Source organism: Dunckerocampus dactyliophorus, chromosome 4 (assembly GCF_027744805.1).
Source record: "Dunckerocampus dactyliophorus isolate RoL2022-P2 chromosome 4, RoL_Ddac_1.1, whole genome shotgun sequence".
Lineage (NCBI taxonomy): Eukaryota > Metazoa > Chordata > Actinopteri > Syngnathiformes > Syngnathidae > Dunckerocampus > Dunckerocampus dactyliophorus.
Window position 1 is genome coordinate 34,682,828 of NC_072822.1, and position 26,009 is coordinate 34,708,836.

Below are 26,009 nucleotides of genomic sequence, written 5' to 3' on the forward strand. Positions count from 1 at the left end.
GTTCAGGCGACACGTCCAGCACCGTTTCGGCTCTCTGCTACACGGTGGCAAAGTCGGCTCAGGGCAGCAGCCTCCACGCTCTGGAGTCCGGCTCCGACTACAAGAGCCGCGGGATGAGCTCGGACAACCGCGTGGTCTTCGGCCCAGGCATCAGCATGTCCACCTGCGACGTCAGGCTGATAGACGACAGCGAGTACGAGCTGTCTGAGGAGTTCGAGCTGGTGCTGTCGGACGCCTCGGATAACGCCCGCGTGGGAGACGTGACCGTGGCCAAGGTGGTCATTGACGGACCCAACGACGCGTCAACTGTTTCTGTGGGGAACGCCACGTTTACTTTCAGCGAAGATGCCGGTACGAGCAAGCGTTTTCCGTATTGTTAAAGCTATTGCTTGGTCTTTTTGTGCACTAACTCATGCTCAAAAACTCACCAGCCGTGCTAATCCTGTTGAAAATTGCCATCTATTTGGGTCCTGAACCCCGCAAAATCTTTTGAAAATTTGGCCCCTGGAGCTAAAGTCTTAGCTATTCATCCATCCATCCATCTTCTACTGCTTATCCAAGGTCAGGTTGCGGTAGCAGCAGCCTAAGGAGAGAAGTCCAGACTTTCCTCTCCCTGGCTACCTTGTCCATCTCCTCCTGAGGCGTTTCCAGGCCAGTTGAGAGACATAGTATCTCCAACGTGTCCTGGATCTTCCACGAGGTCTCCTACTGGTCGGACGTGCCCTGAACACCTCCCGAGGGAGGCGCCTGGGAGGCATCCTGACCAGATGCCCGAGCCACCTCATCTGGCTCCTCTCAATGCAGAAGACCAGTGGTTCTCCCGCATGACAGTGCCTCTCATCTTATCTCTAAGGCAGAGCCCAGCCACCCAATGGCGAAAACTCATTTCGGCCACTTGTACCCACCATCCTGTCCTTTCAGTCACCACCCGAGGCTCATGACCATGAGTCAGGGTAGCAACGTAGATCAACCGGTAAATTGAGAGCTTTGTCTTTCGTCTCAGCTCCCTCTTTACCACAGCAGACCAATGCAGAGTCCGCCTCACTGCAGACGCCGCACCAATTCACCTGTCGATCTTGCGTTCAATCCTTCCCTCATTCGTGAGGAAGACTCCGAGGTACTTAAACTCCTCCACTTGGGGCAGGATCTCATCCCCGACCCGGAGATGACACAACCATGGACTTGAGGTGCTGATTCTCATTGCGGCCTTGTCACAATCGGCTGCGAAACGATCCAGTGAGAGTTGAAGATCACAGCCCGATGAAGCCAGCAGGATTACATCATCTGCAAAAAGCAGAGACCCAATCCTGCAGCTACCAAACCGGATCCCCTCAACACCCTGGCTAGGCCTAGAAATTCTGTCCAATAAAGGAATGAACAGGAAAACCCAAGAACTAATGTTGTAAAATGAACAGGAAATAAGTCATTTTGTTTTGAAGCTGCCATTTTAGGGTCATCTTGCTTGATCATTTTGAGGTCTACTTCAAAATTGAATTTGTCCTCGACAGTTTGTAAATGTGCCACCAAATTTGATCCATGTGTACTAGCTGGACGGCCAAAGGTAAAGTACGAAATATTTTAGCTTCCGTCAAAGAGTGTCAGTGGAACATAGATTGGCTTTCTCCCAACAAATGTCAATTCTCTCCTCTAGGAACAATTGAAATTCCTGTGCTGCGCCACGGCAGCGATCTGTCCTCAGTGACTTCTGTGTGGTGTGCAACCCGACCCTCTGATCCACCCTCAGCCAGCCCGGGCGTTGACTACATCCCCAGTTCCAAGAAGGTGGAGTTCAAGCCTGGAAAAACGGAAGAGGTCAGGACACAGACACAATTTTCCGAGGAAATATTTGAAGGCACGTACTGTAGAAAGCAATCAAACAGTCGTCCTTTTGTCCATACTTTGCAGACATGCAGTTTGACCATCATGGATGACGTCCAGAATCCGTCCATTGAGGGCTCTGAGTCCTTTGTGGTCTTCCTCAGTTCTCCACAAGGGGCTGTCCTCCAAGAGCCGTACGAGGCCAACGTCGTCATCACTGATACCTTCCAGGACAGTACGTCAACACTGTTTGTCCCACTTTCTATTGACATGTGACTTACGTATGACGTGTTTGTCATTCGCTGAAGTTCCAACATATAATCTTACCAACGCCACCTCTCAGTTCCCAGCATGCAGTTTGAGAAGAGCGCCTACACGGTGAAGGAGCGAGATGGCACCTTGCACATCCCCATCATCCGTACGGGCGACCTGTCCTTCAAGTCGTCGGTGCGATGCTTCACCCGCACAATGTCAGCCATGGTGATGGACGACTTTGAGGAGAGGAGGAACGTGGATGAGTTCGGCATCACATTCCTGCGCGGGGAGAAGGTACACTGTGGTTGAAACAGTTTACATGGACATTTTACCAACAAGTGTGCGTGTGGATCTCGTGTTGTAGGTGAAGAACTGCACGGTTCATGTAATGGACGACTCTGTGTTTGAGCCCGAAGAGGAGTTCCAGGTGCACCTCGGGACGCCGCAGGGAGACCACTGGAGTGGCGCCATGATTGGTGAACGGGACATCGTCACCATCACCATCACCAATGATGAAGATGGTAACCATCTCTATTTGTTGTGCTTGTAATCATCAACATCTCACCTTTGGTCCATGCACGCGTATCTTTCTCAAGCGCCCACCATCGAGTTTGAGCAAGCGTCCTATCAGGTCAGAGAGCCTCCGGGTCCAGACGGCATCGAGGTGCTCAACATCAAAGTGATCCGGCATGGAGATCTGGATCGTACCTCCAAGATCCGCTGCAGCACCCGAGATGGCTCAGCCCAGTCAGGAGTAGACTACAATCCCAGGAGCAGAGTTCTCAAATTCACCCCTGGTCAGTCTCAAGGAACTGAAGAGGAACTCCAAATTAGTCTTTGTGATGGATGTCATCCTTTTGTATTCTTCGAAGGGATGGACCACATCCTCTTCAAGGTGGAAGTTGTGTCCAACGAGGACAGGGAGTGGCACGAGTCCTTCTCGGTGGTCCTTGGCCCTGATGACCCGGTGGAGGCGGTGCTTGGGGAGATCACTACAGCAACGGTGACCATTCTGGACCAGGAGGCTGCTGGAAGTCTTATCCTCCCCGCACCACCTATTGTAAGGAAACCAAGCAATAGATTCACTCACCAAGTGGTACCATCCAATTCACCATGGTACAGTTTGGAAGTGTAAATCCTGATGTGAATTGGTTTGGTTCAGTTATTTTGATGCTGTTCACAACTTTTGACAACTTTTGCTTGGTGGACATGTGGTTTAAGTGTCAGTTTGTGGGCTTTTTTCAGCAACAATGTCAAAGACACCTCCTTCATCCTCAGGTGGTCTCCCTTGCCGACTACGATCACGTCCAGGAGGTGACCAAGGAGGGAAGTAAGAAGACTCCCTCCCCGGGTTACCCCCTGGTGTGCGTCACGCCCTGCGACTCCCACTACCCCAAGTACTTGGTGATGAAAGAGCGCTGCGAGGAGGCGGGCATCAACCAAACACAGGTGCACTTCTCCTGGGAGGTGGCAGCGCCCACCGACACCAACGGAGCCCGCTCGCCCTTCGAGACGGTCACGGACACAACGCCATACACCAGCGTCAACCACATGGTAAGATTGCTCATCCTTACTGGTCTTCGTTAAGAAGAAAGTCCTAAATGAGTCCTGAGTGAATGTCTTGCTTGTTGTCTCAGGTCCTGGACAGCATATACTTCAGCCGACGTTTCCACGTTCGCTGCGTGGCGCAAGCTCGAGACAAGGCGGGCCACCTCGGGACGCCGCTCAGGAGCAACATCGCCACCATTGGCACTGAGGGCTCCATCTGCCACACGCCCGTGACCACCGGAACTGCCAGAGGTTTCCAGGCTCAGTCCTTCATCGCAACACTCAAATACTTGGACGTCAAACACAAAGAACACCCCAACAGGCGAGGAAGGAGTGCCCTCCATTGGATTTCGGATTTGGGACAATTTGTTGACCGTTTTTTTGAATCCCTTCTTAGGATCCATATCTCAGTGCAGATCCCGCACCAGGACGGTATGCTCCCCCTGGTGTCAACCATGCCGCTGCACAATCTGCACTTCCTGCTGTCAGAGTCCATCTACCGACAGCAGCACGTCTGCTCCAACCTGGTCACCCTCAAAGACCTGCAGGGCCTCTCTGGTAAATCAAGGCGCATTCAAAGGCATCTTAGCGGAGTAGGATTTGTCATGCCCATTCACTACATCTTGTTCGCAGAGACGAGTTTCCTGGACGACGTGTCCTACGACAGCATTTCCCTGGGGCCAGGTTACGACCGCCCCTACCAGTTCAACCCTACCACGCGGGAGCCCAAAAGCATCCAGCTGTACAAGCACCTCAATCTCAAAAGCTGCATCTGGACCTTCGACGCCTACTACGACATGACGGAGCTCATCGACGTCTGCGGGGGTTCTGTCACCGCCGACTTTCAGGTAAAGATGTCAAGTTCACGTCAAACTCTGGTCAAGCCGCCAGTGTATTATTTGGAAAAACAAATCCTGAAAAACATGAAATTGTGAAACAACGTGTTACGAGGCTTTGTTTTAAGACATTTTGTGTGGCAACGTTTCGTGTTGTCGTAACGTTTCGTGTTACAAAATTTGTGCTACGCCGTTCCGTGTTGTGACGTTTCATTGTGATGTATCATGGTTATGGCATTCCGTGTTAAAACGCATCGTGGCTATGATATATCATGGTTATGATGTTTTGTGTTTCAAGATTCAAGAGTTTTATTGTCATATGCACAGTAAAACAGGCAGTTATACTATGCAATGAAATTTTTATTCTGTTCATTCTCCCAAGAAAAGAAAGAAAACACAAGAAAATGAATAAGAACATCAGAAACATAAATACCAATAAATTAAGCAACAACAACAGAAGAGACATTAATACAAATAAATAAATAAATAAATAAAGTGCTACGAGTGTGTGCATGTGCTGCGTGCGGCGTGTGTGAGTGCTTTGTTGAGAAGCCTGATGGCCTGTGGGTAAAAGCTGTTTGCCAGCCTTGTGGACTTCAAACTCCTGTAGCGTCTGCCTGACCGTAGGAGTGTGAATAATGAGTGTTGTGGATGTGTGCTGTCCTTGATGAGGTTGTGTGTTCTGCGTAGGACTCTAGTTTTATAAATGTCTTGCAGTGAGGGGAGGGCTGCCCCAACAATGTTCTGTGAGGTCTTGATCGCCCGCTGGAGTGCCTTCCGATCACGTGTTGTACAGTTACCGTACCAAACAGTGATGGAGGCGGTAAGGACACTTTCCATAGTGCATCTGTAGAAGCAACTCAGGATTGTGGTGGACATGCCAAATTTCCTCAGTCTTCTCAGGAAGTACAGTCTCCTTTGGGACTTCTTCATAATTTGTTGGGTGTTGTGAGACCAGGTGAGGTCCTCGCTGATGTGTGTGCCAAGGAACTTGAGGGTTTTCACCCTCTCCACCTCAGTCTCATCAATAAACAGGGGTCTATGCGGCTCCTTTTCCCTTGTTCTTGGGTCGATGATCATCTCTTTAGTCTTATCTGTATTGAGAAGGAGATTGTTATCACGACACCAAGCTATGAGGTCCGCCACCTCTCTTCTGTATGATGTTTCAACACCACCAGTGATCAGTCCGATGACTGTAGTGTCATCCGCAAATTTAATGATGCTGGTGTTGTTCTGGGAGGCCACGCAATCGTAGGTGAAGAGCGTGTACAGGAGCGGACTCAGCACACACCCCTGTGGGGTCCCAGTGCTCACAATTCTTGAGCTGGATGTGCGATTGTGGACTCTGACTGACTGGGGCCTGCCTGTTAGAAAGTTAAACACCCAGTTACAGAGGGAGGGTGACAGGCCAAGTGTGAGGAGCTTATTTGTGAGTTTGTGGGGGTTGACTGTATTAAAAGCAGAGCTATAGTCTATAAATAGCATTCTGACGTATGTGTCCTGGCCCTGTAGGTGAGAAAGGGCTGTGTGGATGGCAGTGTTGACTGCATCATCCGTGGACCGGTTCTGGCGATATGCAAACTGTAGAGGGTCCACAGTGTCCGGGATTCTCTTTTTGATGTGGGTCATGACTATTCTTTCAAAGCACTTCATAACAATAGGAGTGGGTGCTACAGGGCGATAGTCATTCAAGCAGGTCACGTTGCTCTTCTTGGGTACGGGCACTATGGTGGTGGACTTAAAGCAGGTCGGTACAAATGCTTGTGCAAGCGACAGGTTAAATATGTCAGCAAGCACATCAGCTAGCTCTGATGAGCAAACCCGAAGTGTACGTCCTGAGATGTTGTCTGGGCCTGCTGCTTTTCGTGGGTTTGTTTTGTTCAGAACCCTGCGCACATCAGCTGATGTCACCATGAGAGGTGAGTCCTGTGTGCTCCCCAGGTTCAGCCACCCTCTCTGCTCATCAGGAGTTTGGGTGTCAAAGCGGGCATAGAACTCGTTCAGCTCATCTGGAAGTGTGGTTTGGCTGGACGTGGCTACGCTACTCCTCTGTCGATAGTCTGTGATGTGCTGGAGCCCCGCCCACATGCGCCGAGGGTCTGAGGTGGAATAGTAGCCCTCCAGCTTCTGTCTGTACTATCTTTTGGCCTCTCGTATGGACCTCCTCAGGTCATATCTGGCCTTTTTGTAGTCCTCAGCGGTGCCCATGACAAATGCAGTCGAACGAGCACGTAGCTTAGCCCTTACATCACAGTTCATCCACTGTTTTTGGTTAGGGTATTTTCTGTAATACTTGGTGGTGGTCACAGTCTCTATGCATGTGCTAATGTAGCCAGTAACAGCAGAAGCATATTCATCCAAATCAACAGTACAATCTTCCCTCCCCGCTGCAGTTTTAAACACATCCCAGTTTGTGCAGCCAAAGCAGTCCTGAAGTACTTGATCAGTTTCTTCATTCCACACTTTAACTGCTGTACTTACAGGGGGAGCTTGTTTAAGAAGTTGTCTGTATGTTGGATAAAGGAATATGGAGATGTGGTCGGCCTTTCCAAAGTGGGGTCTTGGAACAGCCTTCAAAGCACCTTTCATGTTGCTGTAGACTTGGTCCAGGATGCTATTTTCTCTCGTGGGAAAGCTTACATGCTGGTAATATTTGGGGAGAACAGTCCTGAGGGTGCAGTGGTTGAAATCGCCAGATATAATGAATACAGCGTCTGGGTGTTTGGTCTCGTGTTTATCAATGATGTCATGCAGTGTTGTGTTGTTTTGTGTTACATATCATATCACGGTTGTAACATTTTGTGTTCCGACGTTTTGTGTCACGACATTTAGTGTTATGACGTTTCCTGTTGCCAAGTTTTGTGTTTGAACCTTTTGTGTTGCAACATTTTGTGTTCTGACGTATCATGTTATGATGTTTCATGTTACGAAATATCATGGTTATGACGTTTCATGTTGCGAGCTTTTGTGCACCGACGTTTCATGTTGCAACTTTTCATTTTGATACATAATGGCCATGACGTTTCGTGTTGGGACATTTCACGTCAAAACGTATCATGGCTATGATGTATCATGATGTTTTGTGTTATGACATTTTGTGTTACAACATATCATGGTTTTGTGTGACAACGTTTTGTGTTATGATGTCTTATATTGTGATGTTTTGTGCTACAACGTATGATGGTTATAACGTTTAGTGTTGTGACGTTTTGTGTTGCAACATTGTGTGTTACAACGTTCTGTGTTGTGAAGTTTTATGTCAGAATGTTCTGTTTTGCGACATTTTGTGTTGTCATAAGTATCATAAGTTAAGATGTTTCCAATTACGATGTATCATGGTCACGATGTTTCATGTTGCAACGTTTCGTGTGATGACGTTTCGCGTTATGATGTTTCGTGTTGTGACGTTTCATGTTGCGAGGGTTTGTGCTACGATAAAGTTTGACGTTACAACATTACGTGCAGTGGCGCTTTGTGTCACGTCATATCGTGGTCACGACGCACTCCCCATTTTTTTAACCAGGTGCGGGACTCGGCTCAGTCCTTCCTCACAGTTCAGGTCCCGCTCTACGTGTCCTACATCTACGTGACGGCACCCAGAGGCTGGGCTTCTCTGGAGCACCACACGGAGATGGAGTTCTCCTTCTTCTACGACACCGTGCTCTGGAGGACAGGTCCCGGCCCACTCCTTCACCTGGATGTGTTCATTGTGGTATCCTGACTCCAATCATCACGGTGGACGTTTCCTGTTTGCAGGCATCCAGACGGACAGCGTCCTCTCTGCCAGACTGCAGATCATTAGGATCTACATCCGCGAAGACGGACGGCTCGTAATCGAGTTTAAAACACACGCCAAATTCAGAGGTGGGGTTTCCCACGACAGTACTAGGACCTTGTGCTCAGTCAAGACATTCTGTCTCTTATCGCTTGCTTGTGTTCCCAACTTTTCCAGGCCAGTTTGTCCCAGAGCACCACACCCTGCCTGGACACAAGTCCCACCTGCTGGCACCAGACCACCTTGGAGGCATCGAGTTTGACATCCAGCTGCTGTGGAGCGCTCAAACCTTTGATTCTCCTTACCAGCTGTGGAGGGCCACCAGCTCCTACAGCAGGTCTGTGGGACATTTTGTTGGACCAGTTCTGGTTCTTCCATACCACATTCCACTGGGGTCTTCCCCAAAGAGTTCCCACAAAGTCGGAAGCATCCAAGCATCTTTAAGAGTGTTTGCTCCGACAGGAAGGATTATTCCGGAGAGTACACTGTCTTCTTGATCCCCTGCACCGTCCAGCCCACTCAGCCGTGGATTGATCCTGGGGACAAACCTCTGTCCTGCACGGCTCACGCTTCAGAGAAGTAACGCCACCCTAAATTAGCCAATGTCGTGGTTTGAGTTTTTTTTTTTTTTATTTTCCGCTTTTCCCCGTTAGGTTTTTGGTGCCCATCGCCTTCCAGCAGACCAACCGGCCCGTCCCCGTGGTCTACTCCTTGAACACGGAGTTCCAGCTGTGCAATAATGAGAAGGTCTTCATGATGGACCCGGCCTCCGCTGACGTCACGATGGCCGAGATGGACTACAAGGGCGCCTTCTCCATGGGTACGAAGCAGCTAGCGGTGTTTCTTTAAATGGTCCTTCAGAACGGGAAGGAGCAATCTGTCCCTCCGCCGCCCCCCCTGCAGGTCAGACTCTGTACGGCCGCGTGCTCTGGAACCCCGACCAGAACCTGAATGCGGCCTACAGGCTGCAGCTGGAAAAGGTGTACCTGTGCACCGGCAGGGACGGCTACGTTCCATTCTTCGATCCGACGGGGACGCTGTACAACGAGGGGCCGCAGTATGGCTGCATCCAACCCAACAAGCACCTCAAACACCGCTTCCTGCTGCTGGTACTCGTACTTGAGCACGTCTTTTTCACTTTGCTTGTGTAAGGTGGCCCGAAACACTGCAGTCTATCACCAGAACTGGACTTCTTGAACTCAGGACCTTTTATCTCTTATGTCTTTACCTCGGACTGATCAAACTTACAGCTCCTACGTCTGTAGCTGACTGACGAATAGTTAGCAAAACTCCACACTACATTTTAAGATGTGTAGCGAAGCCTTTTTTTTTTTTATGACGCTGTCCTCTGTGAAACGATGGCCGTACTAGACTTCGATTTATTAGATATTTTTGAGTATTCATGAGTAAAGCATTAAACTGTGTCAGTATATCAAACGTATGTGGTTCCTATGGCAGTCGAATGGGGCCAAATTGGTCCAAAAGGGTAAAAAGCGCGGGCACATATGCACAACTTTTTACCGTCATACTTTAAGATAACACTACTGTAGGTTAGCCTAGTCGCTGAAGAAAAACAAAACGATCAAACTTCTAGCTCCCGCTAATAGATTGCAGAGCTCCGAGCTGCGATTTAAGATGTGTAGCGAAGCCTGGACATTAAAAGTGAGTGTCCGTTCCCTCAAAAGTGACGGTGACGATCGATTTTCCTCACATTTGGTGCGCCTAAAAGCTCTAGGGACACATTACTGTCACTTTTGCTCAGCTGTTATTGCATCGTCTTCTGTTTGTAGGATCGCAAACAGCCGGATGTGTGTGACAAATACTTCCATGATGTCCCCTTCGAGGCAAACTTTGCTTCGGACATCACAGAGTTGAACCCGATGGCCGCAATGCCGGGCGTGGACGGCTTCATCATGAAGGTGGACGCTCTCTACAAGGTCTGAGGAGCTCCCGGTCTTGCTCCCGCTCTGCAGAACACGTAAAACTCATCGTTTTCCTGTCCCGTCTCGATTGGCAGGTGGAGGCGGGGCATCAGTGGTACCTGCAGGTCATTTACGTCATCAGCCCAGAGTCGCGCTCCAGTCCCAGGATCCAGCGCTCGCTCGCCTCCAAGCTGAGCCGCCCCAAACGAGACCTGGTGGACCGCAGCGGGCGGCTGACGCTGGACGAGTCGCTCATCTACGACAACGAGGGCGACCAGGTGAAGAACGGCACCAACATGAAGTCCCTCCGGCTGGAAAGCGGACCCTCGGGCACCTTCACGGCTCACGTGGGCAGCTCGGTGGGGGGGGGCGTGGCCGCCCTCACCCTGCTGGTCCTGGTCCTGCTGGCCTCCTGCTTCCTGTTCCGACGCTGCCGCCGCTCGGCGCAGAGAACGACGACGGCGAAGAGCAAGAAGGCCTACGAGGAGTACCCCCTCAACACCAAGGTGGAGGTGTGCATGGACAAGTGCGTGGAGAAGAACTTCAGCAGCAAACACTGCACCGTCACCAACATCAACATCCTCAACCGCAACCAGGAGGCTAGCAGCAAGGTCAAACAAGTCAACCTGGACGTCAAGCTCCACAACAACCTCAACGACGGCACCGAGGTGTGAAAATGGAGTTTGTGTGAAAAAAAAACAAAAAGGTATTTTCTTACATCCACGACATATTTGCTAATGTATTTTTGTACCACTTTGAAAAGGGAAGCGCGCGTTTGAAATTAGCATGGCAGCGTTTTCGTTGACTTTGTCACAACTGGGCTACCTCACACATCCCTAAAAGCACGAAAAAACATGGCATCATCCGCTTCATCTCCGCTTGTGGACGTCTTGGCCTTGTCCGCACGAGAGCAGGTACTTCTAAAAACGCAGTAACGATAACCGGGGTGTCCAAACCTTTTCCAGCGAGGGCCACACACTGAAAAATTCTTCCATTTTGTAAAGCAACACATGTGGATACGCTAACAAGTTCTACATATTTCAAGCAAAAACCGCATCTCAGCTTTGTGGTATACCGTAGGTGAAAAAGCCTTTTATTAATATCAACTTTGCTCTTTGCGCTTTTTTTCCCCGTTTTTTATGGATTTTTTTTTTTTTCAGTTTTCCCAATATTTAAAGTTCTCTCCTCCAATAATCTTTTGAAATATTTGGATGTTATTTAATTTTATTACCATAATATTATAATTTATTCCCCAGGCAAATTTTCCAAAAATGACAACTTTATTTTGCTTTGTTTGGTTCTCCTAATATTGCAACTTGGAAAAAATGCTTCTTCAATATTTCAGCTACTGAAGTTACGTTATTTTTTTCTTGTAATTTATGAGTTTATTCTCATAAAATTTACACTTTTTTTCTTGTTGGAATACGACTTTTTTTCTCTCAATATTTTGACTTTATTCTCGTGAAATTACAGCTGTTTTTTCCCCGCTGTTGGCTTTTTTTTTCATTTTTTTTAAACTGTCTTTTCCTAATTATGACTTTATTTCCATAGCAATATATAGAGAATTTTTCCCTCAGCAAATTTTTATTTTTATTTTGTTTTGTTAGTTTCTCATAATCTAAAACACAATTTCTCTTTGATATTTCAACTCTCCTAGTAATTTACGGCTTTGTTCTCGTAAAATTGCGACTTAAAATTAGACTTTTTTCTCATAATAAATTACAGCTGTTTTTTGTTTTTTATTTCTGCTGTTGTTTTTTTTTTTTTCAAGTATTTCAACTGTCCTGTTGTAATTATGACCTCATTGCCATAATATTTTGACTTTATTCACATAATATTGAAAGGTATTCCCCAAGCAAATTTTCCAAAAAGGACAACTTTATTTTGTTTTGTTTCTCATAAATTACGACTTTTACAAAAATTACGTAATTTTACTTTGACATTTCAACGACGGAAATGACATTATTTTTCCTTGTAATTTACGAGAACATTTGTGCAAAATTACACATTTTTTTGTGGAATATTTTGACTTTATTCTCATAACAGTTTTTTTTTTTCATTTCTTGTACTATTTTGAATTTATTCTCATGAGATTACAGCTGTTTTTTTCCATCTCTGCTGTTTTTTTCATCTATTTCAACTTTCTTCATTGTAATTCTGATTTTATTCCCATAATATTTTGACTTTATGTTCTTTAACTTTAACTTTAATTTCTTTATTTTTTTTTTTACTTTTTTCACAACCTAATTTTCCAAAAATTACAACTTTATTAATTTTTTTGTGTGTTTTTCATAATATTACAATTAAAAAAAAAAAAACGTCTTTCATATTTCTACTTTATGCTACTAAAAGAGGTTATTTTTCCTCACGATATTCCTGTAAAATTACTTAATTAATTTAATTTTAACTGAATTTTCCAAAAATGACAACTTTATTTTTGTTTTGTTTATTTGTCATAATGCTACCCACTTGAAATTTTTTTTTTAAATATTTCAACTCCTAAAATTATTTTTCCTCATAATTTTTTTGTTGTTAGATTACCACTTTTTTCATAATTTTTTTACTTCATTCTTGTAAAATTACTGCTGATTTTGTTTCCTATTTTGCTGTCTTTTTTGTTTGTTTTGTTTAGTTTTCTTGTTAAGTTATATTTTTAGAATTTAAAAAAGACAGGCGGACTTTGGCACCCTAGATTTATTATATCTCATTAATAATCAATTTCATTTTCACAGCCAAGCTTTTGGCATCCCTGACATATAGCAAGCTATTTTTTTATACTTTAAGAATCATCGGTAGTGTCTGAGTACAACAGAGTACTAGGGGCACATTGCAAAGAAAAAAAAAAATTGGAGGTTTTGAGAATAAAGTCGTAAATTTACAACAAAAAAACCTCATAAATTTAGTAGAATAAGTAATACATTTGCTAGAAAAAAAGTTGTACATTTACGAGAATTGACAAAAAAGTCGTAATATAACAATAATAAAGTTGTAAATGTCAGACTGACACGTATGACTCAGTGACACATCATATTACGACTTTATTCTCCTAAATGTAGGACTTTATCCTTGTAATGTTACCACTTTTTTATTGTAAATTTATGGCTATATTGTCGTTAATTTACTAATTTATTCTCGTAAGTTTATGAGTTTATTCCCCTAAATGTATAGTTTTTATTCTTGTAAATTTCCAACTATTTTATTGTAAATTTACAACTTTTTTCTCATAAATTTACGACGTTATTCTGCATTTATTCTGGTAAATTTACGAGTTTATTCCTGTAAATGTACAATTTTTATTCTCGTAAATTTCCAACTCAATTCTCCTAAATTTATGACTTTATTCTCGTAATAGTATGACTTTTTAATTGTAAATTTACAACTTTATTCTCATAAATTTCCGACTTTATTCTCGTAAATTTATGACTTTTTTCTCGTAATTTTACGATTTTATTCTGGTAATATTACAACTTTTTTATTGGAAATTGACGACTTTGTTCTTGGAAATTTACGACTTTATTCTACTAAGTTTACGACTTTTTTGTGTGAATTTACAACTTCATTCTCGTAGGTTTATGAATTTATCCTCGTAAATGCACAACTATTATTTTCGTAAATGTACAACTTTACTCTAGTAAATTTACAAAGTTTTTTTCTAGTAAATTTCTAGTAAATTTACGACTTTATCCTCATAAATTTATTACTTTATTCTCGTAATATTCCGACTTTTTTATTGGAGATTTACAACTTTATTCTCATAAATTTACGACTTTTTTCTCGTGAATTTACAACTTTATTCTCGTTAATTTATGACTTTTTTTCTTGTAATTTTACGAATTTATTCTCGTAATATTACGACTTTTTTAATCGGAAATTGACAACTTTGTTCTCGGAAATTCACAACTTTATTCTAGTAAATTTACGACTTTTTTCTCGTGAATTTACGACTTCATTCTCGTAGGTTTATTAATTTATTCTCATAAATGAACAACTTTTATTCTCGTAAATGTACAACTTCACTCAAATTTACGGCTTTTTTTCTAGTAAATTATGTAAATTTCTAGTAAATTTACAACTTTATTCTCGTTATTTACAACTTTTTTCTCATAAATTGACAAACTTATTCTTGTAAATTTGTGAGTTTAGTCCTGCAAATGTACAATTTTTACTCTCGTAAATTTCCGACTTTATTCTCCTAAATTTATGACTTTATTCTCGTAATATTACGACTTTTTATTGTAAATTTACAACTTTATTCTCGTACATTTCTGACTTTATTCTTGTCAATTTCAGATTTTTTTTCTCGTAATTTTACAAATTTCTCTCGTAATATTACAAGTTTTTTATCGGAAATTCACGACTTTATCCTAGTAAATTTACGACTTTTTTCTCGTGAATTTACAACTTCATTCTCATAAATTTATGAATTTATTCTCGTTAATGCACAACTTTTTTTCTCGTAAATTTCCGAGTTTATTCTTGTCAATTTATGAATTTCTTCCCGTAAATGTACAACTTATGTTCTCCGAAATGTACGACTTTATTCTCATAAATTTACGACTTTATTCCAGAAATCTCCAGATGTATTTATTTTTTCCAGTGTGGCCGTGACCCTCCGTCGTACAGGACAAAGCGTAAAGCTCTCTTTGATCACGTAGTCCATTTCTGAAGACGTTTATTACAGATTCAAGATGTTTTTTGGCCTTAGAGACGAGAACAATGTTGTTTGGAAGTACCTGTCTCCGTGTGGCACATCGCCTTTTCGTCGGTCCACCACAAATGTGACCGGTAGCTCAGATTCTCCTGTATAGAGTCATTTCACTGGGGGGGGGGCACACTATTTGTCGACACAAACTGTGACACAAGTTGAAAGTACTGTGCTTTATGCGGCTGAGGCTGAATGGGTGACACAAAATCAACCAATCAAGTGCAATTAAGCCATCGTCTTGTGCCATTAGTTGCATTTTTATGATTCTTGCATCCTTTTTTTCTTTACTTCATAAGATGTCTTCTTTTACTTTTGCTATTTGCGTTTCAAACGAAGTGAAAATGTGTTTCAAATCAGCATTATCGGCGTTTATGTGTTATATTGATCATAAATCTGCATCTACTTGATCTACTGTGGGTATATCATATCCAAACGATATTTGGAATGAATGTTCTGAGCTCCTGTTTCCATGCCATTGTGGTGTGAATTGGAATAATGCCACAGTGTGGGGGTGTGGTTGAGACTGGGTCAGCAGCGCCTCTGCTGGTGACGGCTTAGTATTGCAATCAGTGGGTTCATTCATGGCTCATCCAGGGTGCGACCCCCGGGTTCATTGTGTTTTCGGCGAGTTCTGTCATCAGCAAAATGCAAAAGAACGTGCTGGAAAATATAAAACATACATTTCACGTTTATTAGCACCAAGTTAAAGTTCACAGTGACATTTTCTTAGCCTCCATTGTGCGTATTCTTCTAGAAGAATGGGATGTCACGTGGCTAAAATGCATCGATGTCGGTGTACCGGACGCAGCGTTGATGGGAAGCGTATTTTTATACACCCCTCACAACTTCCTACGCGATTGTAACCAATCAAAAGCGGCGCCTTACTGAGACTCACTTTGGAACAAGCACATTTTCTACGGCGCGTGTGTGCGTGTGTGCGTGTGCGTGTGCGTGTGTAGTTTGCCTTCGTTCCACCCAAAGACGCTCTTTTTCTACTTAGCCTCCCGTGTCTTTCTGATGTTTTTTAATGCTGTTATGTGACCACCTTAGCCCTTTTTTTGGTTTTCTTTTTAAAATAATAAGTTTTATGCTACTGATGTGTCGAGTTCATTTCCTGCTGAGACGCTGCAAAGCAAACTACACACGAAAATCTCACTTCCTGTCTTTTTTTTCCGACTGCGTGCCTACAAAACCGCTCCAGAATGAAGCAATTCTGGGAAATCGCATTACATGTTTGGTGCTATGATGATTTTTGATGAAAATAACCACGACGCTACTGATTTCAACGCCTGTATTTGGTGCCTTTTTTTAGTCAATAAAGAAACTTTGAAAATCCCCTCAACCTCGTGTTTCAGGTTTATTGTAAAAAAAAGTGTCATTTTTTTCAATTATTTTTTTATTAATATATGATATAATTATACATAATATATTTATGTAATACATTTTTAACAATTAATAATAATGTATTACTATTCATTACTGAGACCTAAATGTATATCAAAATATTTTTACTTTTTCAATTATTTTTTATATTAATCTAATATATGATATAATTATATTATATATTACATATTTTCGTGTAATTTTTTTTTAATTAATAATTTATTACTATTTATGACTGAGTTCAAAATGTAAATAAACATTTTTATTTTTTCAATTATTTTTTAAATTAATATATAATTATATATATATATATTTTGTGTAATAAAGGTTTAATAATAATTTATTACCATTTATGACTAAGTCATAAATGTAAATCAACATTTTTATTTTTTTAATTATTTTTTATATTAATGTATAATTATAATATATATTTTATGTAATAAATGTTTTAAAAATTATTCATAATTTATTACTATTTATTACTGAGTCCAAAATGTAAATAAACTTTTATTTTTTCAATTATTTTTAAAATTAATATATTATACAATTATATAATATATATTTTGTGTAATAAAGGTTTAATAATTATTAATAATTTATTACCATTTATCACTAAGTCTTAAATGTAAACAAACATTTTTATTTAAATTATTTTAATATTAATATATAAAATATATATTTGAAGTAATACATGTTTAATAATTATTAATAATTTATTACCATTTATTACTAAGTTCTCAATGTAAATAAACATTTTTATTTTTCAATTATATTTTATATGAATATATAATTAGATATTATATATATTTTATGTAATAAATGTTTAATAATTCTTAATATTTTTTTTTTACTATTTATGACTAAGTCCTAAATGTAAATAAACCTATTTTTATTTTTTCAATTATTTTTTATATGAATATATGCTATAATTATATATAATATATATTTGAATGTACAACATGAAAACAATGAGTATTCATTTGTGACATTTGGTTTATACTTGTACTGTACTTCTCATCTGATGGTATCATTTGGCTTTATTGTGAAATAAAACATCCATTAAAATATTTTACACACTAATTAATTAATGGACAATTTAAGAAATTATTGCATATTCTAATTAAAAGATTGATAAGAGTTTTTTTTATATTTACAATGCAATACAATCATTAGAATAATTTGATACGTTTTAAAATACAAGATTTTTTAAAATGACATTTATGCATAATATAATATAAATCATAATATTTGAATTGGCTTTGTAAGTATTTCATTCGAACACAAAACCCCTCCGTAGAAATGAAGCCGAGGCGGTGTAGGTGCGTGTCATCACCACCAGGTGGCGGCCGTCTCCTCACAGAACCCCAAAGATAATAAGTGTGCCAAAGAGGAAAAGAATCCCCCTCCCCTCCAAAAAATACTCCCCTCCTCGCTTTTTCGTGCAGAAGCAGGATGTGTGCACACATGGAGGTTGAGTCGTTAGGTCATGTGACCCCCCCTCCCATCTCTTATGTAATGTCACACATGTGCTCCCCCTCTTCATCACTGACCTCATTGTGTAGATTGCAGCCGTGCAGAGGCACACACCTTAAAAGGGATCTAGAAGTTTTTAGGTCAATGCAGACCCTCCTTTGTTTATACTGGGCTTGGAGTTTAGTGCTGCTCATGTCGTGTCCTCCTGCAGGACTATCAGGGGGTTCGCTTTTACAGTGGCAACCACTTAAAACTCCCTAAAACATTTCGAATGTGCACCTCAACTTGTTTTATTGTGTTTACATTTTGCTCTTAACTTCTTTTTTACACTTACATCTAAAGTGCGACTTAAAACATTGCCTGTACACTGTATAAAGGTTTCATGATGCCCACAGTTTGACTCTGGAACAGACTATTCCTATTAACGTTATTCCCAATGGGAGGAAATTTGTTGACCAACCCAAAGAAGGTCAAGCATGTGTTTTATATGAACTATTTGTAACACAAACAAAGTTTGTCGACAGTTAATGACGCAGTTAATTATGTTTGTTAAAAAAAACATTATCATGTATCCCTTTTCAAATGTGTTTTTTTTATTAGTTTGCTTTTGTAGTAGCAAAACTAAACAACGCTCAGGGAGCGTGGTCAAGTGAAAGGGGCGTGGTCTCAGGTCAAGTTAGGTTTTCGCTGTGATTGGCTAACCAAGGTACCGCCCCCTCACATAACTGTGGCCTCCATCATTGAGGAGTCTTCCTGACAAGTTGAGCCAAGATGGCAGAGGGGAAGCGAGGAGGTGACTCCGCGGACGAGCCAGCCCCAAAAGCCTGAGGCCTTACCCGAGGAGGCGCTTTCTTGTGCGGCCGTGCTCTCCCCTCTCCTGGCGGCTGCCTGGCTGGCTCACCTGCTCACTCCCAGTGGAACTACCCTGTTAGCTCGCTAGTTAGCCTGCTAGCGAGACCCGAGCTGTGGTGCGCGTCGCCGAGGCGTGTACAGCCAGCGACGCTGGAGAACGACTCGGTTGGATTTACTCCAGCCATCGGAAGCTTTTTGGGCTTAAAGTGGCGGAGCTGTGGCTTCTTATCTTCTTTTCCTTGTCGGAGCGTCCCGCCGATTTAGCAGCGCTCGCCCCAGATAGCCTGATGTGTCACACGAGCTAGCCAGCGCTTGCGTGTTGTTGTTGTCACCGCCAAGGTGGACGCTGTCACCCGCACGACCTGTGCGACCGTGTCGGGGGTCGTGTGGTCCCCACCGTGACCAAACCAAGCCACCATTTGGATGCCGAGAGCAAGGGGCTCCATGCCGGGGGAGAGAAGCCTGCAGAGAAGAAGATAGGAGACGCCACTGCTCAAGTGCTGCACACTTTGTTTGACTTCCTCCTCAGGACTCAGAATAAATAAAAAAGACAAGATGAAGAAGTTTTCCAGAATGCCGAAGTCTGAGAGCGGGGTGCTCGTGGGGGCGTCCGGGTCTGGCTCGGGGCTCAGCAGCTACGTCGGGAAAGTGTTCGCGGTCGGCCGATATCAAGTCACCGTGGAGGAGCTGGTAGCCGAGGGTAAGCTAGCACAGACACACCCGTCTCAACCCTCCGTCTCTCACACACACTTTTGCTAACTTTGCACTTTTCAGAGATGTCGCCATTCCAAATAAACAACAAATACCTGCATCAGCTAAAGTTGTCTCCACGGTTTTCAACGCCTCTTGTGTCCACTTTCGTGACAAGCATCTTGCACTTTGACCTTTTCTAGTATGCAACATCAGCCTTTTAAACGTTGGCTTTTTTCCCAGGCACGACATGAGTACATGGAGGCTAGAACTGCGGGTCTGTACACGTTTATTGGACACACTTAGACACGTCACGCGCTCCTTGTTGCGCAGATGTGGAAAAGATGAGGAAGTGGAACATGTCCGTGTCAGGCAGCCATGGCCAAACGTTTTTCCACCGCTAGCGTCTACGGACAACCTGCTCACCTTCCACGCTAAAACCGATCCAATGCAGGTCGAGCTACGCTAATGCAGCCGATCGCTGCTTTTCACGGGGGTTATTTCTCGAGACCACCAGCAAATGGAGGAAAAAAAACGCATACGAGGGGCGAAACAAGTGGAACGCACAATGTGACCCACAAGGTATGCCAGGTAACTTCCTGGGTAGCATGCCTTGCGGGTTCTGTGTGCGCCATACGTGTTGTTGGGCCCAATTGTGAGGGAAAAGGCAGCATTTTACTTTTGTTGTAATTTTATGACGTTATGACAAAACATTTTATTTTTCCTCCAAAGTTAACAATCAGCATAAGATATAATTTTGTAAGAAAGGAACAATTTTATGAAAATATTAAAAAATAAATTAGAAAATGAAATAGATATATGAATATATTTAACTTTTAATATTATGAGAAAATAAGATGTATTATTATATATTATTTTCATGTTATATTATTATTTATATATATCATTATATAACAATTTTATGAAGATATTTGTGTTTATTTATTTAAATGAAAATATTTTTTCCCCGAACTGCAAAATGTTTTAATATTGTGAGAAATAAGCTGTATATGCCAGGGAAATAATTATCAAAATATTTTATTTTGAAAGAAAAAAGGCAGTAATAGCAAATTCATCAGTTTTATTTATTCTTTTATGAAAATATTTTTTTTCCCCGATCCACAGACTCTTAGTATTATGAGAAAGTAAGCTGTATTATTATTATTATTATTATTATTATTATTATTATTATTATTATTATATAATTATATTTAGCAATTTTATGAAAATATTTATGTATTTTATGTATTTATTTTAAATTTTCCCAATCCACAAAATCTTTTAATATTGTGAGGAAAATAAGCTGTATTTTTATGAGAAGAAAGTGGAATATTCCAAGAAAGTGATTATTAAATTGTTTTTATTTTTAGAGGAAAAAGGCAGTAAAAGTGCAAGAATCCCACTGTTATATTACGAGAATAAAATTGTAGTTTTACTAGAATGTTAAGTCTTTTTTTTTCCCCCCCTCATATTAGGTTTTTTCCCCATAGAAAGTCACTTTTCCTACTTCGCAAATTTAAAGGAGTGCTGTCTTTTATTATTAATGAAGCTGCCCCATTTATTGGTCTTTTATGGCAGATGTACTAAGCATTGATAAGAAATGATCGAGTTGAAAAGCGGTTTGGAGGAGGGGAAAGTGGAGCTACACAAACGCGATAAAAAACAACAACAAAAAACAGGCACGCAGGGAACGTGGTTATATTCCAACACGCATCGTCCATCACATGGTAAACCTGTTCCCGCTCACTTCCTGGCCCTCCTGTCTGCCGCCCCGTCACGTGGTCTTGTGACTCGGCAGGTTTGCCCGGCAACTGTAAGGGGTGCTGCAATTTTAAAGTTGCAGTAGCAGGAAGTGATCAAATGTGTCACAGGACCGAGTGGGCCACACAGCGTCATAAAGGTTCAAATAAAGAAAGAAATAAAATGAACACGGTGCAAGGTTTGGACCATGTGACCTAGCCGGCAAGTGGAAGTGGCAGCCTGTCACCAGCAGCTTCTCCTTTTTATGTCTAAAAATAAAATTGTCCGGCAGCGTGTTGTAATTGTGTTAATGTTATTTCTGTGCCGTGCTGGGACAAAATTGAAGTTACCATGTTATTTAGTTTTTAATAATAAAAAAAATATATAATATGTAGATATTTATGGTTAATTTACTTACATTTAATATTACACGTATTCATATTTAATATTAATTTATTTGTATTTATTAGTATAATGCGCCTTAGTGGAGGTCTGCATTGATGTCAACAGCGCCTCTGCTGGTTGCAGCCGAGTATTGCACTTCATTTTGCCTCAATTGCTTCAAGTTCGGGCCACACGTGCTAAAAACATTAGCAACGTTGGCCAACACAGTAACAGTCTGGAGATCGGGAAGACATGGGTCGATTCTCCCCTGGGCATTTCTGTGTGGAGTTTGCATGTTCTCCCCGTGTGTGTGTGGGGGTTTTCTCCTGGTACTCCGGCTTCCTCCCACATTCCAGAAACATGCAGGTGAGGTTAATTGGAGACTCTAAATTGTCCATAGGTATGAATGTGAGTGTGAATGCTTGTTTGTCTATATGTGCCCTGCCATTGGCTGGCCACCAGTCCATGGTGTACCCCGAAGTCAGCTGGGATAGGCTCCAGCATGCCCCCACGACCCTAATGAGGAAGTAGGGGTATAGAAAATGGATGGATGGATGCTTCAAGTTCATGATGTTTGCACAGCCGATTTAATTCTTAAAGATTATGGTACTTAATCAATAATTAAAGATAAAATATTACAGTGTTGAACTTTTTACAAGAAAAAGTCAAAATGTATGCAATTCAAGTCAAAATATGACGAGAAAATACTGGCGATATTGCAAAAAAAAAGGCAAATGTAAAAGTTTTTACCATTTTGAATAAAAACATGATCGTTTTTTGACAAAATGTTTTTTTTTTTTTACACCACTTTGTTTCGTCATTGAAGTGTTAATGACACTCCACGCCTATAGGGGGAGTCCTGGCTGTTTTGAGTTTCATGTTGTTGGTCATCCGAGCCAATTATGCTTCTTGTGGGTTTGACAAGCGACGTGGAAGCTCTGCATTGTTATGTGTACGTTTTGTGATGGTTTAAAATAAAAAGTAATATATACGTATACCATACAAATGTTATGCATTCTTTTTTTAGTAAATTAAAATAAATAATATTGATAAAAAATCTGCAAGTTATGCATTTTTTATTTGTAATTAATTTAAAATAATATATATTTCTAAAAAATGAAGGAAGTTATGCATCAGATGATGCTTCTTGTATCAGTCCAGTGACTACAATGACAAACCGCTGAAACTGAGGTACTCGCCATCGTCATGTGATATTTTTCCATCGTCCATCGTCCCCCCCCCCCCCCCCCCCCCCCTTACCTCTCCCTTCTTGAGCTATCATCGATCTGAAAATCACAAGATTCCCTTCAAACCAACATTTGACCGATCCGTGTCGTTCATGTCGCTATCTCGTCCATTTACGCTCAATACGAAAACGTCGATGCTTCCCCGGAAATAGCAGCAGAGTGGGACCTCTTTTGTCCGGAGGCCCAGAGGGGGGGTTGGCACGCGTTTGATAGAAGCAGAGTTTTGGAAAAGGTATCAGAAAAGCTTCATGTTTGCATGTCGTTCATGCTCGGTGGTGTCACTTCCTGGTAATTAGCGTCACCCTAACAACGCGTGTGTTTTTGTGGGGTTCTCCACTCGGCTTCTGAGTGTCCGTCACTTCTATTTTTTGTATTCGGTGACACATGACTGTCACAAAACAAACCGACTCAACACAGACAGACTCTATTTGCCTGCTGTCAGCAAAATCTGGAAATGTTTGCTCTGGCGCGCCGCTAGCCGGCAGCCTGGAGAGATATGACGCCCGCTGCTCGCTGCAGACGCTCTTCGATGATCACGACCCCATCGTGTACTTGATCCACTTTTTTGCCATACATTACATACAACAAGGCTGCCTGACAGGTAGATTTTAAGATGAGTAGAGAAGCCTGCTTTATTACAAAGTGGTTGGCGTTCACACGACAGAGCTAGGGGCGGGTCAGCGGCGGTGTCATGTCCACAAAGAAGGAGATTTGTTTTTCTTCATGAAGCGAGCGTCTTCTCTCAAAAATGGAGCAAACAAGTGAGGGAGGTGCTAGATTTTTCTCATTGGTTGCTCACAAACAGGCTCTAGGGCAGGGGTGGCCAAAGTGTGACACACGCTTTTTTATTGGCCTTCTAAAAAACGACAAAACAAGGAAAAGGAAAATTTGAAAACATTTGCTAAAGACTAAACACAAAATATTTGGAGAATAAGATCATAATCAAGAGAAAAAAAGAGCATAAAGCTGAAATATTAAAGACTAAAATACATATGTATTTTTTAAGCTGTAATATTATGGGAAACATACAAAGCACAGAAGAATTTGTAATTTTAGGAAAATTAGGTTATATATATTATAATATATATAATATGATAACAGAGTGACAATATTATGAGAATAAACACCAAATATTACATAAAATAAGTAAAATAATGTACAAGAAGAATTCAGAAATATCTGTAGCTGGGGGCGGGTCAGGTGCGGTATCACATCCACGAAGGAGGAGATTTTCCTTCATGAAGCGAGCGTCTTCCCTCACAAAGGTGAGGGAGGTGCTAGACTTTTTTCCATGGTTGTTGTTCACTAACAGACTCGAGGGCAGGGGTGGCCAAAGTGCGACCCACGTTTTTTATTGGCCTTCTAAAAAATGATAAAACAAGGAAAAATTGAAAAAAAAATGGCTAAAGACTAAACACAAATTATTAGGAGAATAAAATCATAATCAAGAGAAAAAATTGCATAAAGCTGAAATATTAAAGACTAACATACATAATTTTTTAAAAAGTTGTAATATTATGGGAAACATACAAAGCACAGGATAAAGTTGTAATTTTAGGGAAATTAGGTTGGGTAAAAATAATGAAGCGAGCGTCTTCCCTCACAAAAGTGAGGGAGGTGCTAGACTTCTCTCCATGGTTGTTGTTCACAAACAGGCGCTAGGGCAGGGGTGGCCAAAGTGTCGCCCGTGGGCCATTTGCGGCCCTCTAAAAATGATACAATAAAAATAAAACGGTAAAAATTGAAAAATTAGCAGTAATTTTACAAGACTAAAGACAAAATATTAAGAAAATAAAGTCATAATAATAATAATAATAATAAAGAGGGAAAAATAGCATAAAGCTGAAACATTGATGGATTTTTTTTTGCATGAAGTTGTATGACATCCCCATCAGCAGTGTACTACACCAACAGTGACTTACCCCCCCAATTGGATTTCCGTGACGAGGAACGTAGTTCCGCTTAGTTGCTGGGACATTTACGTACAGAGTTTGGCTTCTCAAAACAATATGCGTTTAAAAGAGTAATGCATTTGCATCATAAAAATGCCTACTCAAAAAAACCAGACCTCACAAACACACTGTCGCCTCTCCATTCTTGTGTATGTGACGAAGATGCTTGCATCAAGAATGGAGAGGCGACAGTGCGCAGGGACACGTAATAACGGCCTCCCACATCCAAAAGTTTGGTCATCGCTGCTGTAGGGTCACATGTTACTCTTAGAACCTCACTAAAAGTCATTTTTGCACACTTTCGAGACCTTCATCATTACCATTTTGACTTGGCCCTCTGAAAAGCGCATCTGCTTTGGTTCGTCTCCAGAGGTTCTCGTTTTTGATAAACCTGTGAGAACCGGCATGATTAGCAAACTGTACGGCTGATGAATGGCCACACTGTGCCTCATTGTTGTCACTTTGTAGCGCCGCTGAAAGAATGCCGGCGCAAACGCAGCCTGCGTCCCGTGACAGCCATCGCTGCCTTTGTGCTTGCTCATTGAGGCCCAAGGCAGCGCCGGCCACCCTCCCACTTATTATTTTCAAGCTTTCTAGCTTTCTCACTGATGGGTTTGGTACGTATTGGAAAATGGTGGCTTCAACATTCATTCTTTTATCAGTGTGGATCAGACCATGATGCAGACTCTTTGTTGACGTCCCATGTGAAGAAAGCAGAGACGAGTAAGCGTCAAATGTGACTGTGCGTCGTTTAATGAAATCCCAGACAGACCGTCAGATGCTGCAACATTTATCATCTTTCTTTGGACCTCCCACATCATCTGACCTGGAATGATGCTGCTTTCCTGGCCTCGCGGAAGGAAAAACGTGGTCACCCAGCCATGGTAGTTTGGTCAACAAAACAGTACTATCCGTTTTCCAAGTCTGGTTTGGAGAGAAAGCTGTCTCCTGCGTTGATCCGTTCCAAAGTGCAGAATCTCTCGGCTGCATGTTGAAAAAGCAAGCGCCCGTCTATTTTTAAGTGCCGGAACCTTTGCCGCTGATGCATCTGGACTGTCACTGTGGTGTAACTTGTGAAGGCCTGAGGGAAAGCGATTAGCCAGGCTGAAGTGGGTTACAAGGACGCCACGTTTGCAGCGCCGGAAGAAGGTGAAAAATGTACCGGTGGAGGATGCTGGAGTGGGATTGAGTGGCACATGAAGCAGCCCAACCTTCTACCTACGAATACCCTCCAGTACAATCAACTGAGGGCTATTTATTGGATGGAAGTAGATGCTAAAAAGATGTTTACACAACACCCTTTAATGTGTAGGTCACAACCGGTCGAACGGGCTCCTCCGGTCGCTCTACGTGCAAGAAACGCACAGAGGGTGCGCATGTGACGTGCTGATTTTCGAGCTGTAGACTGGCCACAGAGGTTTTTTTTGTC

General features: G+C 42.0%; 2 protein-coding genes across 5 annotated transcripts in view; both read left to right on the forward strand.

Moving 5' to 3' along the window:
• fras1 (Fraser extracellular matrix complex subunit 1) overlaps window positions 1-16,190 on the forward strand; it is a 218,192-nt gene extending 202,002 nt beyond the window's left edge. For all 3 annotated transcript variants that reach the window (XM_054775017.1, XM_054775018.1, XM_054775019.1), the window contains 19 exons: window positions 7-351; window positions 1,652-1,812; window positions 1,906-2,053; window positions 2,162-2,367; window positions 2,438-2,594; window positions 2,670-2,870; window positions 2,946-3,133; window positions 3,352-3,627; window positions 3,711-3,943; window positions 4,019-4,179; window positions 4,255-4,469; window positions 7,981-8,131; window positions 8,214-8,321; window positions 8,410-8,569; window positions 8,695-8,811; window positions 8,886-9,052; window positions 9,136-9,341; window positions 10,023-10,169; window positions 10,250-16,190. In XM_054775017.1, the coding sequence (XP_054630992.1) occupies window positions 7-351; window positions 1,652-1,812; window positions 1,906-2,053; window positions 2,162-2,367; window positions 2,438-2,594; window positions 2,670-2,870; window positions 2,946-3,133; window positions 3,352-3,627; window positions 3,711-3,943; window positions 4,019-4,179; window positions 4,255-4,469; window positions 7,981-8,131; window positions 8,214-8,321; window positions 8,410-8,569; window positions 8,695-8,811; window positions 8,886-9,052; window positions 9,136-9,341; window positions 10,023-10,169; window positions 10,250-10,828 (3,926 nt within the window). In that variant the 3' untranslated portion in view covers window positions 10,829-16,190. The remainder of the gene's footprint in view (window positions 1-6; window positions 352-1,651; window positions 1,813-1,905; window positions 2,054-2,161; window positions 2,368-2,437; window positions 2,595-2,669; window positions 2,871-2,945; window positions 3,134-3,351; window positions 3,628-3,710; window positions 3,944-4,018; window positions 4,180-4,254; window positions 4,470-7,980; window positions 8,132-8,213; window positions 8,322-8,409; window positions 8,570-8,694; window positions 8,812-8,885; window positions 9,053-9,135; window positions 9,342-10,022; window positions 10,170-10,249) is intronic.
• Window positions 16,191-18,436: 2,246 nt separating this feature from the next.
• bmp2k (BMP2 inducible kinase) overlaps window positions 18,437-26,009 on the forward strand; it is a 37,231-nt gene continuing 29,658 nt past the window's right edge. For both annotated transcript variants that reach the window (XM_054772297.1, XM_054772298.1), the window contains exon 1: window positions 18,437-19,267. In XM_054772297.1, coding sequence (XP_054628272.1) covers window positions 19,123-19,267 — 145 coding nt within the window. In that variant the 5' untranslated portion in view covers window positions 18,437-19,122. The remainder of the gene's footprint in view (window positions 19,268-26,009) is intronic.